We start from the raw sequence: 18074 nt of genomic DNA, 5'->3' as shown, positions 1-18074 counted from the left end.
TTTACCCGAACGAACCACGACCTCGAATGAACGACACCTAGGACCATGGCCTAATTCGTGGCTTGTTTACTCCAGCCTTGATCCTGCCACTGCATCTGGGAACTCAGACAATACATGTGACTTGAATCTCCATTCTTTTTTTTTTTTAATTTTTATTTTATGTGCGTGTGTGTATGTGTACCGTCAAATCAGATCTGACTGGTACAGGAGGAGATTGTTCCTCCTCTGACTGGTACAGGAGGAGATTGTTCCTCCTTCTCCAGCAGAGCATCTGGTGGATTTGAACCGTGCACCTCTGGGATTGCAGTACACCTTCTTGCCGAATCTATCCATTCTTCCACTTGCAAAACTAGCACTCACCTTCACCAACGTCCCCACCCCACTACTTGTGTGCTATGCTAAGACCCACATGAGTTTAACAAAACAAGTGTAGCCAAGACCAATTGGAGAGAGGCCAAACCTATGGTCAATTCCAATTGTTTGGGCCATCGAGTCACTTGTGACCCACAGCGACCCTCTGAATCCTGCTCCATCCTGAGTTAACCTTATTGTCTCTAATAAACCTACCCCCACTACCCCAGTCACCAAGTCGATCAATCTCATCCAGGGTCTTCCTCCACCCCAGAGTCTCCAAGGCTGTATTACAGAAAAGCCAACTGGTTTGTTCTCTTGTGGAACAGCTGATAGGTCTGAATCTCCCTAAGGGTTAGTAGCTATGCACTAAACCACTGCTCCATCAGGGCTTCTTGAAGAGAGGACAAAACCAGAAAATCCTTAAAATGCCATAGCACAGAGGGGAAATGTCAATGAGGAGAAAAAAAAAACAATGTTCTGCACAAGAAAAGCCATCCAGTTCCTCTGATACAGGAGACTGACCAAATCTGAGCTGGCCTAGAGGGTAAGGAGTTGTGGTACCAACCCAGAAGCATGTGGTTTGAAACTGTGAACTGCCCGTCTCCTTTGGAAGGAGACTGTCTCTGAGAACTCGGTGCAGGGTCAGCTCTGACTTGGTTCTGGTCTCAATGCACTGTGAGCTGGTGTCTAAGGGAGCTCTGGTGGCCCAGTCTGTAGGGAGGTGCACTGAGAGCCTACAGGCAACAACTGTGGTAGTTTGGATCCCCCAGCTGCTTCACAGGAGGATGAACAACCTCTTCTAGTGTGATTTACACCCTTGGAAACACACTGGAGAGGCAGCTCTGATGGTGGGGAGAGAGAATAAGCTCACGAAAGTATCTCGACAGCTTTCATTTCCTTTAAGGTGTCTGAGTGGCGCCTGTGGTCTCAGAATGCTGTGCTATGGGAACTGGCTCTGAAGGACAAAGCAGCCTGGCTGGGGGTGGGTATGCAGCCGGGTGAATCAGCTGCTCTGTGACTGGCTGGGATCCAGTGAGGGGCTTGGAGGAAACCCAGAGTAACTTTCTTGGAGGAAGCTGTAGTAGGACACTTGTTTGTTCTTCACTTCACCTTCTGATAATGGCATCAGGCAGAGTCCTGCCTTATCCTGCTCAGAGAACTAGGGTCAACCGCTGAAGGACGGAGATGAAACCAGTCCACCAACGGCTTGAGATGGTTCTGGAGTTGACCAATCACCCGCTCTGATACCCTGTTTGTCCTTGTAAAGGAAGCTTCCATGCCTGTAAGGTGCTTCTCCAGTGAATTCTTTTCTGCTTGGAGACAGCTGTGCTAGCAGAACCCAGAGTCGTCATGGGCCAGGCCACCTGAGGGCCCTTTGGCGCCATCAGCCCATAGTACAGGGTAGCACAGGGTAAGTGGTTCTAATAGGCGGCAGCAGTCTACCCCACCTGCTGCCTAGGACCCTCTGCCGCTCCCACCCAGAAATGACGACACAGCTAGTGAGGCTGACAGTCTTGCTGTAATTGGGAAAAACTGGGCTGCAGCACATTTGGCAGATTGACAGTCACTAGCAGCCAGTGTTGGGGTTGTGCAGGCAACAGAGGCTCAGTCCCCCTGCCTCACAGTGAAAAGAGGAAGGAGAGAGGTCAAATTCTAACCCAGATGGGAAAGTTGGTCCATGGGACAGTTTCTCTTCCTCTCCTCGTTCTCAGGAAAGTGAGGAAGGGCATCATTTCCCCTGCTGCTCGTGCTTCCTGTGGGAGAGAGGCTGGGGAAGGTGTATAAAAACTCCTAGTGGAATCTGCCTCTCCCACTGGCTCCCAGCTGGCCTCTGCTCCCTTCCAGCCACTTCCCAGTGGAGTCCAAATCCAAAACTCTGTGTGTTTCGTGGGCTGAGGGGTGGTGAGGAAGGACAGGGCATTAAGAGGTAAGACAGAGGTTGAGGGGGTCAAGGGGCAGTGGCCATTCTCAGCAGTTCCAGGGAAACAGGGCCTTTCTCCCAAGCACCCTGTACAGGCTCAGTGGTGGCAGACGGATCCACCTGCCTTCCCAGGAGGGCTTCAGACCTCCATGGAGTGCCTCCGAGCGGAGAGGGTTCAGGCAAGGAAGACCACAAAGATGATGAAGAAGACAATGAGGATGAGGAAGATTTTGACCATGAGCCACCGGTTGGAAGTGACGGACTGGAAGTACTTGAGGATCTCTGAATGGGCGGCCTCAACATCCAGCTGGGCTCCTAGCACATTCTCGTCGATCCTACAGACAAACCAGAAGGAAAGAGGAGGACACTGGATTAAAAACAAGGCTATAAGCATACAGACATGAGCTTTTTTGTGGTTACCTGGGGTAGGAGAGAAAAAGGAGGCTAATGGTGGCAGAAAGGACTCATTGACTATTTTTTTCCCTTGTTGTGTACCATCGAATTGGATCCAACTGGCACAGAAGACTGCCCCTCTTTCTTCAGCAGAGCATCTGGTGGATTCGAACAATGAGCCTTCAGGACTCCAGCACAGTTTCTTGCCACTAGAGCTCTCTGACTGTTAAGGGTAGGGCCACACAGATGACTACTTTTATCACTGCACCAATGCAAAAGGTTCAACAGGAAAAAGTTAACAATAATAAAAAAGCACAGCCGCTGAGCCTGTTAAAGTATAACCAAATACTTAAAGAAGCTGGTTCCTTGGTTTGGACATTAATAATAATGGTGTCAGGCAAATCCCAGTTAAGTTAACTGGCCTACTTCCGGTTTAGTGTTTCTGCTCTACCACTAGTTCACCGCATGTAGCTGTTGTTGTGTACCGTAGAGTCAGAAGTGACCCATAGCTGGCCCTCTGGTGGGTTTTCAGAGGCAGTAATCGCTCGGGAGAGGACTGCCCATACTTCTCTCGCAGGTTCACTGCATAGTGCCTAGGATTTATAAGCTTGCAAGGGGTCAACCAAGGTACAATGGAGGAAGAAAGGAAATCAGGAATAGTAAAAGGATATGGAATGTGTGGCTTCCTGCCTCAGTGAACAACTGTCTCCTCTGCCCTGAGAGCAGAAGGAATGGATAGTGCCCTGCTACCATTATTAAGCATTCTGATTAAAGTTTACATAAGGGGGGAAAGGTAGAACAGAATTGCAAAACTTCAGACTTCAGTCTTTTTGGAGCCATGGAGGATGTATGAACCCCTGAGATAATCTTTAAACCTTAAGTCAAAAATTAATCCTAAATCTTCCTTTCTTTTAATTTTATTTTTATTATTTTGTGTGTGTGTACCATCAAATTGGATCTGACTGGTACGGGAGGAGATTGCCCCTCCTTCTCCAGAAGAGCATCTGGTGGATTCAAACCGCATACCTCTGGGATTGCAGTGCAGCTTCTTGCCACAAGGCCACCAGAGCTCCCTAAAGTTCTCTTTAAAGCAAACAATAATTTAACTTAACTAGTAAAGAAGGTCTGCTTTGATCACTGGGCTCTTTTAAGAACTATCTATATGGGATTATTTAATTGTGCTAACGTGAAACCTGTACTTGGATCAAGAGGCAGTAGTCAGAACAGAGCAGGGTAACACTGCATGGTTCAAAATTGGGAAGGGTGTATGCCAGGGATGCATCTTGTCTCCATACCTTTTCAACATGTATGCAGAGCAGATTATCCGAGAAGCTGGGCTCTATGAGGAGAATTGTGGCATCAGGATTGGTGGAAGATCTATTAACAATCTGCGTTATGCAGATGACACAACCCTGCTTGCTGAAACTGAGGAGGACCTCATGCACTTGCTGCGAAGGGTCAAGGACTGCAGCCTTCAGTATGGACTGAGGCTCAATGTCAAGAAGACAAAGATTCTCGCCACTGGACCAATTGACAGCGCCAGGAAGAGATTGAGAGTGTTCACAGCTTCAGTTTGCTCGGCTCCACAGTCAACGCTCTTGGCACCAGCAGTCAGGAAATCAAAAAGCGTATCGTGATGGGAAAGTCTGCTGTTAGGGACCTCTCAAAGGTACTCAGGAGCAACAGTGTCTCTCTGGAGACTAAGGTGCGCCTGATACAGGCCATGGTCTTTGCAATCGCTTGTTATGCCTCAGAGAGTTGGACAATGACTAGGGAGGACAGAAGGAGAGTGGATGCTTTTGAGCTGTGGTGCTGGAGAAGGGTACTGAATGTACCATGGACTGCCAGGAAAACAAACAGATTCATCTTGGAGAGGATTAAACCAAGCTACTCCTTGGAGGCAAGGATTCTGGGGCTTCGTCTGACATACTTTGGACATGTTGCCAGGAGGGACGGGTCCTTGGAGAGGGACATCATGCTTGGGAGGGTGGAGGGACGGCACAGGAGGGGAAGACCCTCTATGAGATGGATCGATTCAGTGACTGGGGCAATCGGGATGGGTGTGTCAGAGGCAGTGCGGTTGGCGCAGGATAGAGCAGGGTTTAGGGCTGTTGTGCATAGGGTCGCTATGAGTCGGAAATGACTTGACGGCAAATAACAACAACAACAAATATGGGATTAAATTGGTAATAACTTTAAGAGGTGCATTATGTGTTGTGCTGCTAACCAAAAAGTTAACAGTTCAAATTCATTAGCTGTTCAGTTAGGATCAGCCCTAGAAACCCAATGATCACAACAGTCAGATTTGCTTGAAGGCGGTGGGATCTGGTTTATTAAGGCACAGAAAGGTGAGCTCTATGCTAACTCCTGGCTCCGTACTAAAAACCAGCTCTGTCCCTTATTATTATGACCCTAAATCAGTCAGTCATGTAACCTTTCTTCCACATCTGCAAAATGAGCATAACAGTTCCTACTATTAATCTATAAAAGGACAACTCAAAAATTCAAACTTACTGCCGTCGAGTCAGTTTCATCTCACAGCAACCCTCTCTAGAGCTTCTGAGGCTGTAAATTGCAATGAGCAGGGAAAGGCCCATCTTTCTCCAGAGGAGTGGCTGGTAGGTTCAAACTGTAGGAGGCACCCAGCCTTTGAGTAAACAATGCAACTCGCTACACACTACACCACGAATGCTCTTCAAATGACAACTGCAGAGTGCCTAACCCTTAGTAAAGAAGGTCTGGTGGCATAACAAGCAAGCATCTGGTTTAACCAAAAGACTGGTGCTTCAAGTGCACTTGAGCCTCCACAGGAGAAAAACAGAGCAGGTAATGTCCTCCCAGTTCAGTGAAGAGAAGCCTATAGGATGGTTCTCTGTCATTTCAGATTGGTACAGGTCATGATCAGCCAGCTAATACATTCCAATTTTCAGCCACTCAGAGGACAGAGCAGAACTGTCCCACAGCGTGTTCAACGCAAATCTTTATAGAAACAAGAACCTCCTCTTTCTCCTGCTTCAAGTATTTGGCCTTGAGGTTACAGCCAAGCATCTTTTAATTTTTTTTCCCTGGGCGCCTCTCCAGCTGTGCCTCATGCACCCCAGCCCAGCTAACCCAGCCTTAGAGCCGATCATTATCCTGAAGTTACGGACCTGCCAACTTGCCTTACCTCCACTGTTCCAACATGCCAGAGGCTGTTCACCATGGAGACCTGCTGTGGATATGGGTAGGCCCATCGATTTATACCCTCTCCTCCATATTTTCAAGGGCCAGTGAGAGCTGCAGGAACAGCAACGCTTTCCAAAGCACAGGGCCCTCTCTCGGGGCGAACCTATTCCAGGGTTCCCTGCCCTTCACAAAGAAAAGAGAACTCTCCCCGGGGCTTCTCTGGGATAGGCTGCGTTACTGCACTGGAACCGCCAAACATTTTAACCACAATACCACCAAGCTCCTAAACCCAGAGTAAGAGTCTTCAAAATGTTAACTATTACAGTTTTTTTGCTTATCAATATTTGTTGTTGTTAAGTGCTGTCGAGTTCCTTGCGATTCATAGCGACCCTAGGTACAGCTGCTCTGAAGCCTGTCCTTTACGGAGCCAGACTCACTGACTCTGACACACCTACCGCTATTGTCCCAGTTACTGTGTCAATCCATCTCATTCAGGGCCTTCTACTGTGGCATCCCTCTACCCCTCCAAGCAAGATGTCCTCCAGGGATCAGTCCCTCCTGGTCACATGCCTAAAGTATGAGCTTCAAAATCCTAGCCTCCAAGGAGAAACTTGGTTTTATCCTCTCCATGAAAGACCTATTTGTTTTCTTGGCAGTCCATAGTATGTTTAAGACTCTTCTCCAGCACCACAACTCAAAGGTATCAATTCTTCTTCTGTCATCCTTAGTCATTGTCCAGATCTCTGATGCATAGCAAGTAATTGCAAAGACCATGGCTTGGATCAGGTGCACCTCAGTCTCTAGACTGACACTGTTGCTTCTCAGTACTCTGGAGAGGACCCTGAGAGCAGATTTAGCCAATGCAATTTGTCTTTTGATTTCGTGACTGCTGATGCCAAGAATGTTGATTGTGGAGCCATGCAAGCTTTAATTATTAACATTCTCAAACTCTTCTCCATCTATATTTACTTATTTTTATCTAATGAACTAATAATGCTGCATTTTTAACAGGGACAATGTTCACAGACCAGTGGAGTAAGGAAATCCTGGTTTGGTTCTGAGTGAGACAGGTAGAAAATGTTAGTGATATGGACAGGAACTTAGGACAAAAAAGCCACTCATGAAGAGAACACAAAGGATGTCATGCTTGGGAGGGTGGAGGGATAGTGCAAGAGAGGAAGACCCTCAATGAGATGGAGTGATTCAGTGACTGGGGTAATGAGGGTAGGTGTGTCAGAGACAATAAGGCTGGCACAGGATAGAGCAGGTTTCAGGACTGCTGTACACAGGGTCACTATGAGTCACAAGTGACTCACAGGCACATAAAAACAACAAAGTACGAATTAAAAGGGTTGGACTGAGGGACCAGGATTAACTGGGTCAGTGCTAGCAGCTTCAGCTATATGGTTTAGAAGTGATTTTACAAAGCAGGTTAATGCTGAAAAGAGAAACAAGGAAGCAAGAGAGAAAAAAAAATCTGTGGGCAACCAAACACGAAAGAAATAGAAAGTCTGAAAGAATGACAATTTAAAAATAGATATTCTCAGATTCTGAGAATTAGACATTCTATTCTCACAAAAAGAGAACCTCCTGAGTGTGTGCTGAAGAAAAGGAAAGCATTTTCCAGTCAACTGACACATGCAATATGGACAGACAGACAGACACCCGATCGTTGCTAAGAGGCTCTGGGAGCAGAGACTTTGTGAGCTGTGAGTATGGGCAATCCGGTGGAGCCTGGCACTTGCTACCTGGGAAGTGAGGCGAGAGGTGGCAGTCCCACAAAGGCCACTGTGAGGTCACCAGGAGCTAATCTCAGGGGCTCAGCTTCTCCAAATGGTGTTTCTTAGCTTTTGACTTTAATCGTATTTCTTAGTGTGGGTGCATTATACGGATTAAGGTTTAAACTGTCAATTACGAATGACTCTGCTTAACAAAAATGGAAAAACTGAAGACATGCAACCTGGCATAGAAAAGATTTTAAACTAGAGTCCATGAACAAAAACTTAAATGGGAATTTGGATGGTCAAAAAAATTAAGAATCACAGGGCTATTCAGAGATATTCACAAGGAAAACAGACAAAACAATGAATGGGACAGAGAATAGAGCCTGGGAAGGAGAGCGCTGGGGGAAACAGGCGCCAAGCCTCAGCAGAAGGACAGAAGAATGCCCTATGAAGAGATGTAAGAGGCAAAGAATCAAGTTGTTAGAAGCTAGTCTGGCTGAGCAGAGATGACAGTAGGACCACAATGTATGAAGTGGAGGGGTGGGGGGAAGTTAAGCCTTTGCAGTAAGCCCACTTGGAGCACATGGCATCATTTTTCCCCCATGAGGTAACTGGTGGATTTGAACTACTCACTTTTCAGTTAGGAGCCCAGTACAGAACGCACTACTCCATCAGGGCTTCTTAGCATAAAGGGCTAATGACCCATCAAGTGCCTACTGTTGTGGTCTAGGGAGAGCTATGGGGGTGCAGTCTTTAGGGAGGGAACTGTGCCCCTTTCTGAAGGTTCGAATCCATCAGCGGCTCCATAGGAGAAAGATGGGTAATCTCCTCCAGTGTGATTTACCGACTACCGAAAACCCACTGGTGGGTGGGCTACCTGACAGTTCTCACTTGACAGGCAGCATAGACTTTCTGATTGATGTGATGACTTAAGCACAGTCAAGAGAGTTGAAAACTCTAATCTGGGAAAACAATGAAACAATGTATCACAGAGACCTTTTACAATACTGGCCTCTTGAGAAGAAATCAGCCATACAAAAGCAGACAGCATAAAAGGTAGATTGCTGTTAGGTGCTGTCAAGTCAAGTACGACTCATAGTGACCCCATGGACAAAGATCTGCACCCTGTCCTATGCTGTCCCATCCTCACATTCCTGACACACTTCCCCAGAGCCCAGTGCAACGGTAACTGTCTCAATCCTCTTGGTTGAGGGTCTTCCCCTCCTTCCCCGACCCTCTGCCTTCCTGAGCAACATGTCCCTCCCAAGGAGCAGCCCCTCTAGCAACGTGGCCAAAGTATGTTAGGCGCAGCTTTATCATATTTGAATCCAAAGCTCTATGGCTGCAGTTTCTCCAAGACATATTAAAAAGGCAGACTAAAAAGATATAATAACCAAACACAAAGCGTGGATCCTGCTGGGTTCTCAAACTGATTTAAAAAGCTAATTTCCTTCTTTATAAAAAGCTCAACATCAAGAAAACAAATATTCTCACCACTGGGCCGACTGGCAGCATCATAATTGAGTATTAAGAGACTGAGATTGTTACCAGCTTCAGCTTTCTTGGCTCTACAATCAATCTACAATCTCTTGGTATCATCAGCCAGGAAATTTAAAGACAAATTGCATTGGGAAAGTTTGCTGTCAGAGACCTCTCCAAGATACTGAGGAGCAATAACGTCAGCCTGGAGACTAAGGTGTGCCTGATACAGGCCATGGTTTTTGCAATTACTTGTTATGCATCAGAAAGTTGGACAATGATGAGGGATGATAGAAGGAGAATGGATTCCTTTGAGCCGTCATGCTGGAGCAGAGTACTGTATATACCATGGACTACTAGGAGAACAATTTCATCCAGGAGAAGGTGAAGCTAGGCTGCTCTTTGGAGGCAAGAATTTTGAAGCTTCGTCTGACATACTTTGGACATGCTGCAAGGCAGGATCAGTCCTTGAAGAAGGATGTCATGCTTGGGAGGGTGGAGGGACAGCACAAGAGAGGAAGACCCTCAAGACGTATTGATTCAGTGACTAGGATAATGGGGGTCAGTGTATCAAAGATAGTAAGATTGGCACAGGATAAAGCAGGGTTTAGGGCTTTTACATAGGGTCACTATGGGTTGCAGGTGACTTGATAGCACTTAACAATAACACTTATTTCCTTCCTTTTAAAAAAATAAAGATTAGAAATATTTTAATATTGCTAGTACTAGATAAGCATTGGAGAATTTGTCTTTTCTCAGCTATGGGTTGATATACACATGCTCAAGTCCTCATTTCCAGTAGTAATTGTTTGGAAGCTGGGTGTTAGTCACTTAAACAAAGTTACATTGGAGTTGGCCAGCTGTCCTTAGAAAGAGACACAGAGGACCTGTGCTGAAGCACCTTCAAGTCAAGGAACAGAAAAGGCTGCCAGGGACCTCAGAACCAAGGTGAGGCCAGGAGTGATCCTCCCTGAGCATCCGCAGTGCCAGCAGGGCCCTGACTCCGGACCTGCAGCCTCCGTGAGACAATACACTTCTGTTGTCTTACACCACCCCGTCTGTGGTCCTGCAGCTCTAGGAAACGACTGTAGCACAACAGTAGCATTGTGGCTGCTCAGAGAAGGTCACGTTCTAGCAGAGGCATGCTGAAGTACTTGGACATAAATGGCTGCATTTTCTTCTCTTCAAGAAGAGAGAGAAAGCAGTTGTGCTACAATGTCAGCAGTTGCTTAGTGTAGGTGAAGGGAGCATGACTGACCATTCCCTCCACTATCCTCCCAATGTTTCCAGAGTATTAATGTCTTCACTTAAAGAGGAGAGAGAAATAACAAGTTAGATGAACAGTTTTCACACCTTAAAAGATATTAAGTATCAAGGAGATCTGGTAGAGTGGCAAGAAGCTGCACTACAATCCTGAAGCGGTTCGAATCCCCCAGATGCTCTGCTGGAGAAGGAGGGACAAACTCCTCCTGTGCCAGATGGATCCAATTCAATGATACATCAAATTAAAAAGAAATAAATAAGTAATTTTTAAAGAAGATATTAAGAATCATGTACATCTGATGTTTATCGCTATGTTGTTCACAACAGCAAAGAGATGGAAGCAACCCAAGTGCCCATCAACAAATGAATAGATAGAGAAGCTGTGGCATATTCACACAATGGAATACTATGCCGCACTGAAAAACAAGGAACTCATAAAATATTATACAAAATGTGTGACCCTGGAGGACTTAATGCTGAGTGAAATATTTCCATCACAAAAGGACAAATACTGCATAATGCCACTGCTATAAAACAGAACTGACATGGGGGTTGGAGGGAAACTAAGAAAAGAGAGAATAAATAATGAACACTGCATTTAAATAGATGAGGGAAAGGACTGTCTAAAATAATTACATGATTAGGTATTATCTGCATGACAACAGTCAGAATAAGAGATGCATAGCAAAGTGGACTGGGAGGCAGGAGGGAGGGGAGGGAGGAAACTCTGCAACAATGAGAGAATCTTTTTAAAGAGAAAAGTGAGCTGGGATAGGGGGTAGGGAGGAAAATGTGCAACAATGAATGAACAGAAATCTAAGTTTTCTGTAAACTTCTGTTAAAATATCAATTAAAAATTTTAAAAAGGGGGAAAAAACGTCAGTGATCAAACAAGTGAGCAGAGACTAAAGAGAAGACAAGACACAAGGAAATCTCCAAAGAATCAGGAAGAGAAAATTAAGAGGTAAAAACTTCCACACCGAAGGCACAAAGAGAAAATGTTCCAAATGTGGAATCTAGTCTACTGTCAGCGAGAAAAGAAATTTCTGGTTAAACCAGCCACTTGATGTATACCTGTATTACACTAGATAATTACAACTTAAAACTATTATTATTACATATATTTTTTAAAAAAGATATTAAGGGTCACTTGGTCTCAAGTCTCAGACCTCACACCCAGAGTTTCCAGTGTGAGGCCAAGAATCTGCAAACCAAAGAACCAGGAACTGAACCAGCAGCTTCTAACAAGGGTGCACAAACTCAGATCCCGGAAGCAAACCTAGTTAAGTTGTTTTGGTCTATTTTTAAACTTTCACTCTTTAAAAATTTCTATTTCTCTCATGTACAGTTACCCACATTTGTTTTCAGTTTCTCTTCTATGTTCGCACCTGCTGTATAAACTGCTTCTGATATTTGTGGGCATTAATTCAATTAATGCTAATCCTGGATCCAAAACACTTTACAATCTCCACCTCATGATTCCTTTCTCAGAGGCACTGAGAAATGATCACTCCTTCCTTCCTCAAATTCCTTCCCATCTTTTAAGATTACACCCCCCTCTTCTCAATCTTCTCCCTTAAGTCTCCTCCTCACACTTAGTGGGTCGATCTGTCCCTTCTCTGCATGTCCCTTGAATGCAGAAATCTGTTCCTGTGTTCGCCCCTAACACAGTGACCCTGAGCGGTCCCCTGCTGCATCCACAGTTTTCTCAAAAGACCTCTGGCTCTCAGTTCCTTACCCTTAGCTCAGCCTTCCCTTCTGAGCAACAGACCATGCTGCTACTTGGATGTTCCATGAAGTCTGAGGTTCAGAAAAAAAAGCCATTCTCCTCACCCACTCCACTCCACTCCCTCTCAGATCCTCTCCCAAGACATAACCTTACTGTGGCCCACAGGTCCTCTGTGATCTGACTCCATCCTCCTCCAGTTTCATCGCAACCACTTCCCCAGTCATGGTGAGTAAGCCTGCAATGCTGGAATCTACCAAGCTCTAACTCATTTCTGGGCTGGTTTTGCCCACACGGACTGGCCTTTTCCATCTCCTCCTTCGTGCGACATTCTCCCTCGGTGTCAGTGTGGTATCACTGCTGGGAAAGCCCTGCCCCCACCTAGGCGAGGTGCTACACTGAGCTCTCTCCTCTCTTTCTCTACGACACTGAGCCGTCTATATTTTACCTACAGGCTGACTTCCCTGAGGACCAGGATGACCTTCGTCTGCCTGTCCCCTGATAAAAATGTTTGCTACACTGACAATCAAGTGAACACTGACACTGACAAAATGAACACTATCGGTCACGCAGTATGATGGACTCTCAAACAAAGCCAGGACATAACCTAATAACATGGTGTGATTTTAACTATTGAAAGTACAAGCATCTGTGAAAGGCCCTGGGTTAAGTATTATAATTCTGTTCCACTGAACCTATGACAATATTCCAATAATCGAAATATATCACAGCCGGAGATGCTGCCGCGTTTAGAGCTCAATCCTTCCACGGTTCACCAGGTCTCCACTGAATCAGAGATCCATCAACCAGGTCTCCTGATTCTAGAACCGAGACGGCGTCCTCTCTGTAAAGTTGATTCTGGCTCACTGAGACCCAATGTGTGCAGAGCAGAACTGCATCTCACAGGGTTTTCAAAGCTGTGACCTTTAAGAAGACTGCCAGGCCTTTTTTCTAAGGCACCTTTGGGTGGGTTCAAACTACCAAACTCTGGGTCTGCAGTCAAGCACTCACTGGTTATGCCACCCGAGGACTCCTGCTCAATGTACAGTAGTTACATAAATATCCTTTTTGCCAGGGCTTCCCAAGCCAAAATGTGCACCAGAAAGCATGCCAAAAAAAACCCCCACCCATCAGGACGGCATCCTTATAATCAGTGGCAAGCTTAAGCCCACTGCTGTCACCACTGCCAAGCCAGCTCGCCAGAGCACAGGGAATATACAGGTAAAACAAATCACTGTGATCTGGGAGCAGTATCACACAGCACACGTAATGCACTCACTCAGCATTTGTCTCAAAACCCACAGTTAACAGTGTGTTAGCGCTGTTTTATGAGTTTTGACAAGTGGGCCACCAGAATGGAGGACTGAACAGGTAAAAGAGTGTGCGACAGGGGAGCAGTTAAACAGAAATCTGTTCTTTCTGTTGTTTTTCCATAGACTTCAAACCGCTTTAAAAACAACATATATTTTAAAAAAATCATCCTAAAAAAAAATTATACCTGGGTGAAAGGTTTGTGGGGAAGATCTATCACAAGATCTCTCTTTTTTTTTTTGTTTTTTAAGTAGTATTTATTAACAAGGTAGATAACATGTTTATCTAATGTCATTTCAGCCACTGAAGCTAAAGGCAAACAACCGACTGAGTGGGTAAAGGATTTGCTTTATGTGTATACACTTCAGTGCAATTAGAAAATACTGTAGACTTCAGAATTTAAATAGGTAAAGTGACCTCCTATTTGAACATGGGAACAGAAAATTCCTTTAAAACCACTTGAAGCTTGAATAAAGATTCCACTGCTCTTGTCTTAGATTACTCTAGTTTTCATAATTCAGACAAGACAAGCCTGGTACAGATGCAGGATTCAGCCTTTGAGGGAAGACATGCCAGCTCGCATGATCTCATCAACCAGGAGGATGTTGCTAGCAATCACAGTGCAGGAGTGAAGCAGCTGTTTCTTTACACAGTAGTTATCCCACACGCCTGCTTCTGCTGCTACCATGGGCTCACCTGTGTTCAAGTCAACACCCACAAGTTGACCGGATTCTGAATGTTCTGCTTGAATTTTGACTAGTGTTTCCTGAAGGTCAAAACCAGAATTCTGAGCAAGAACCTTTTACATTCACTTTAGAGAATACACACCTCTGATCCTACTCAAGTCTTCACTCATAAACTACACATCAAATAAAGCCTTGGGAATAATGAGCAGTGCGTCAGCAAACGCCTGGACACCAAGCTGGGCCCTGCCCTTGACAGTGGGCTTATGCTTCATCAGAGCTTCTGCCATCGCCACTTCCACAGCACCAGCCCCTGGGACCACACAGCAGCCATTTAAATAGTGTGCGTCGAAGCAGTAGCACATTAGATAAGCTGGGAATTAATCAGCCCTACGGAGTTCATGAAGTCTTCTATGTAGTCACCTTTGGTAATGATATGCCATAAAAAACCTTAGCACACATCCAAAACATTTAAAGGGAAGACAATACTTTTGCATAGTAAAATCTCTCTTTTATGATTGGAGCAAAAAAAAAAGTACTATTAAAAGCAGAGAAACGTGTCACTCACTACCTCTATCCAATGACCACGCTGGTCCTCACAGCCTGACTCTGAGGATGGTGCCACAGAAGCCATGCAGCATTGTCTAGGAAGTATTCTTTCATAAAATGTTTAGCCTAAATCTTTTAGGCTCCACTTCTGTATGGTCGTGGATTAAGCTCCGTCCCTCCAAAATATACATGGGGTGGGGGGGAGAGGGGAAGTAGGTAATTGCGCAACAATGAGTATTTTTAAAAAGTGAACTGGGGAGGGGGAAAAGGAGGGGAGGGAAGGGGGAAAACATTCAACAATGAACAAATGAAAATCTAACTTCTCTGTAAATGTTCGTTAAATCATAATTTAAAAAAATTTCATTAAAAAAATATTCCATAACATAAAATAAAAATTACCGATGAGAAAGCCCTACCTATGGAGCTGTTGTATTCTGTAACATGTGAAACTGTCGTAAATCAGATTTGACTCAATGTGAATGTATCTTAAACATCAAAACTCATTAAATACGTGTGTATACAAACAGACACACATGCACACTCCCATAACAAACAAAACCCAAAAGACACAGAGGTAATGTGAAAGCTAAGCAATGCAACGACATTCCACTTTCTGAACACTTCTAGCTACAGGAGGATTAGGACTGTGAAACCCTTTACCCTCACTAGGGATAAAATCGGAGGGGAGGGAGCTAAGGAGGAGGTGTCAGTCTCATCAAGAAATAATCCCCAGGAGCGGAGTGCACCTCTTTGGACCCAGACCCTGTACAACAAAACCGGACACTGGGGAAGGTCAGGCCTACCAATACTGAAGGAAGAACAGAGGGGACCTTCTCCTAAGGCCTGTATCCTGAACTCAGACTTCTAACACCGAAACTGTCAACACTATCAAGTCAGAACTGACTCAGAGCTGAATTTCCATTGAGTTCCTGAAGTTTTAAATCACGTGGGAAACTGCTCATCCTTCCTTTCCCCTAAAGGGTAAAAAATACCTCAACAAACTCACTGTCATCAAGTTGGAACCAACTCACGGCTGACCGTCCACGGATGTTCAGAGGATGTAAATCCGAAAGGAGTGACAGCCCATCTTTCTCCCTGGTGGATTCAAACCGTCCAGCTTTGGGTTGGCAGCAAAACTGTCAACCCACTAGAACTCCCCTGTTTAAATGATGAGAATAACTTTGTTTTTTCAAGTTCTCTGTGGTGTCTCCATTATAGAAGCATGTTGTTGTTACGTGCCATCAAGTCGCTTGTGACTCATAGTGACCCTATGTACAAGAGCCCTAAACGTAGTTCTATCCTGGCCAACCTCATCGTCTCAAACACACTCATTCCCACCACCCCAATCACAGAATCGATCCATCTCATTGAGGGTCTTCCTCTCCTACACCGTCCCTCCACTCTGCCAAACATGATGTCCCTCTCCAAGGACCAGTCCCTCCTTGCAACATGCCCACAGTATGTCAGACGAAGCTTCAGAATCCTTGCCTCTGAAGAGCATTCTGGCTTCACCCTCTCCAGGACAAACCTGTTTGTTCTCCTAGCAGTCCATGGTATATTCAACACTCTTCTCCAGCACCACAGCTCAAAGGCATCCATTCACTTTCTATCATCCTTATTCACTGTCCATAGGATAGAGGAAAAGCAGCATGACTAAAACAACCAAATTTGAACACAAGCACTTTGCAGGCCACCAAGCCTTCTCTCTTCAAAGAGGCAATTTAATTCTTTTTTTTCCCCCAACATGGTCACATTAATTTTTTTTCATATTCTTGTTAAAATAGCATGGCCCAATAATGCTGATTTTTTTTTTAAATTTTGTGTGCGTGTACCATCAAATCGGATCTGACTGGTACAGGAGGATATTGCGCCTCCTTCTCCGGCAGAGCGTCTGGTGGATTCGAAACGTGTTCCTCTGGGATTGCAGTGCAGCTTCTTGCCACTAGGCCACCAGAGCTCCCCTTAATCCTGTTTTTTTTTCAATATACCAGGAAAAAAAAATAACAAAACTAAAATGGTGTAACTTACAATAAACGTTTGCTTGATTTTGGATTTGGATTTTAAAAAACTCCATTAAAAAAGCTGAGGGGTCCCTTTCCACAAAGATGGCACACTGAAAGTAAAGAAGGAAGCTCCTGACCCTCCCCAAACTGAAGCCAAAGCAAAGGCATTAAAGGCCCAGAAGGCAGTCCTGAAGGGCATCCACAGCCACAGACAAAAGAAGATCCACATGTCACCTTCCAGGGGCCTAAGATGCTGAGACTCCGAAGGCAGCCCAAATACCCCCAGAAGACACAAGCTTGACCACTATGCCATCATTAAGTTTCCCTTGACCATGGAGTCAGCTGTGAAGAAGACAGAAGATAACAACACGCTGTGTCAAGCACCAAATCAAACAAGCTGTAAAGAAGCTCTATGACACTGATGTGGCCAAGTGTCAACAACTTAATTAGGCCTGATGGAGAGAAGAAGACCTATGTTCAACTTGCTCCTGACTATGATGCTTCAGATGTTGCCAACAAAATTGTAATTATCTGACCTGAGTCCACCTGGCTAATTCTAAATGTAATTTTTTTTCTCTTTCTCTCTCACACACACAAAAGAAAAATCTGAGAGGTAATTACAGAAATGTGAGCACTAACTGAATAGTAAAGAATATTAGATAAGTTAATATTTCTATTCACGTCTTTTTCTATGAATTATATTCTGCTAAGAATTTATTCTTAGGTGTATGGTACAAATATTTAAGAGTGACTTATTTTAATATTGTCAACCTATTTTGAAACAGTTAAAAAAAATAAAAAGTAAAGCAAATCTGGAAAAATGTTAATAACTATAAGGTGATTATTACACTTCTCTTAAACTTTTTCATAAATTCAAAATTTCTGATCATCAAAAACCTTTAAAAGAAAGCAGCTTTTGACTCACTTTTCCTACCAGCTGGACCACTATTTCCTCACACCCCTTTACAACAAAACTCAGAGAAAACTGTTTTTTGGTCTCTGCCTCCTCCACACTTTGTTCTCTCTTAAACTTCACCTTATTCAGGTGTTTGCATCCATCCCTCAAAGTCACCTACATTGCACACAACAAGAATGTCCACAAAAGTTAATGATTTCTCCTCAACAAAATAGGATTAGAGGGGAATTTCTTCAACATAGTAAAAAGTATTTATGCAAACCCGAGAGCCAACATCGTTCTCAATGGAGAGAGGTTAAAGGCATTCCCTTTAAGAACAGGAACTAGCAAGGATGCCCACTCTCACCTCTCCTATTCAACACTGTATTGGAAGTCTTAGCGTGAGAATAAGACAAGAGAAGGAAATAAGAGGTATCCAAATTGGCAAAGAGGAGGTAAAATTATCTCTCTATGCAGATAATATGATAGTATACCTAGAAAACCCTAAAGCTCAGCAAGAAAACTATTGGACGTAGTTGACCAATTCAGCAAAGTAGCAGGATACAAGATCAACATACAAAAATCAGTTGGATTTCTCTACAGTGACA

General features: G+C 44.5%; 1 protein-coding gene across 3 annotated transcripts in view; it reads right to left on the bottom strand.

Moving 5' to 3' along the window:
• Nucleotides 1–1854: 1854 nt before the first annotated feature.
• STX5 (syntaxin 5) overlaps nt 1855–18074 on the bottom strand; it is a 36321-nt gene continuing 20101 nt past the window's right edge. The window contains exon 11 of one of the 3 annotated variants that reach the window (XM_006899810.1): nt 1855–2642. In XM_006899810.1, the coding sequence (XP_006899872.1) occupies nt 2591–2642 (52 nt within the window). In that variant the 3' untranslated portion in view covers nt 1855–2590. The remainder of the gene's footprint in view (nt 2643–18074) is intronic. The other 2 variants (XM_006899809.1, XM_006899811.1) reach the window with 2 other exon arrangements.

Source organism: Elephantulus edwardii, unplaced genomic scaffold (assembly GCF_000299155.1).
Source record: "Elephantulus edwardii isolate Elephantulus edwardi_28Jun2011 unplaced genomic scaffold, EleEdw1.0 scaffold00268, whole genome shotgun sequence".
NCBI lineage: Eukaryota > Metazoa > Chordata > Mammalia > Macroscelidea > Macroscelididae > Elephantulus > Elephantulus edwardii.
This window is presented reverse-complemented; position numbering and strand designations above follow the sequence as displayed.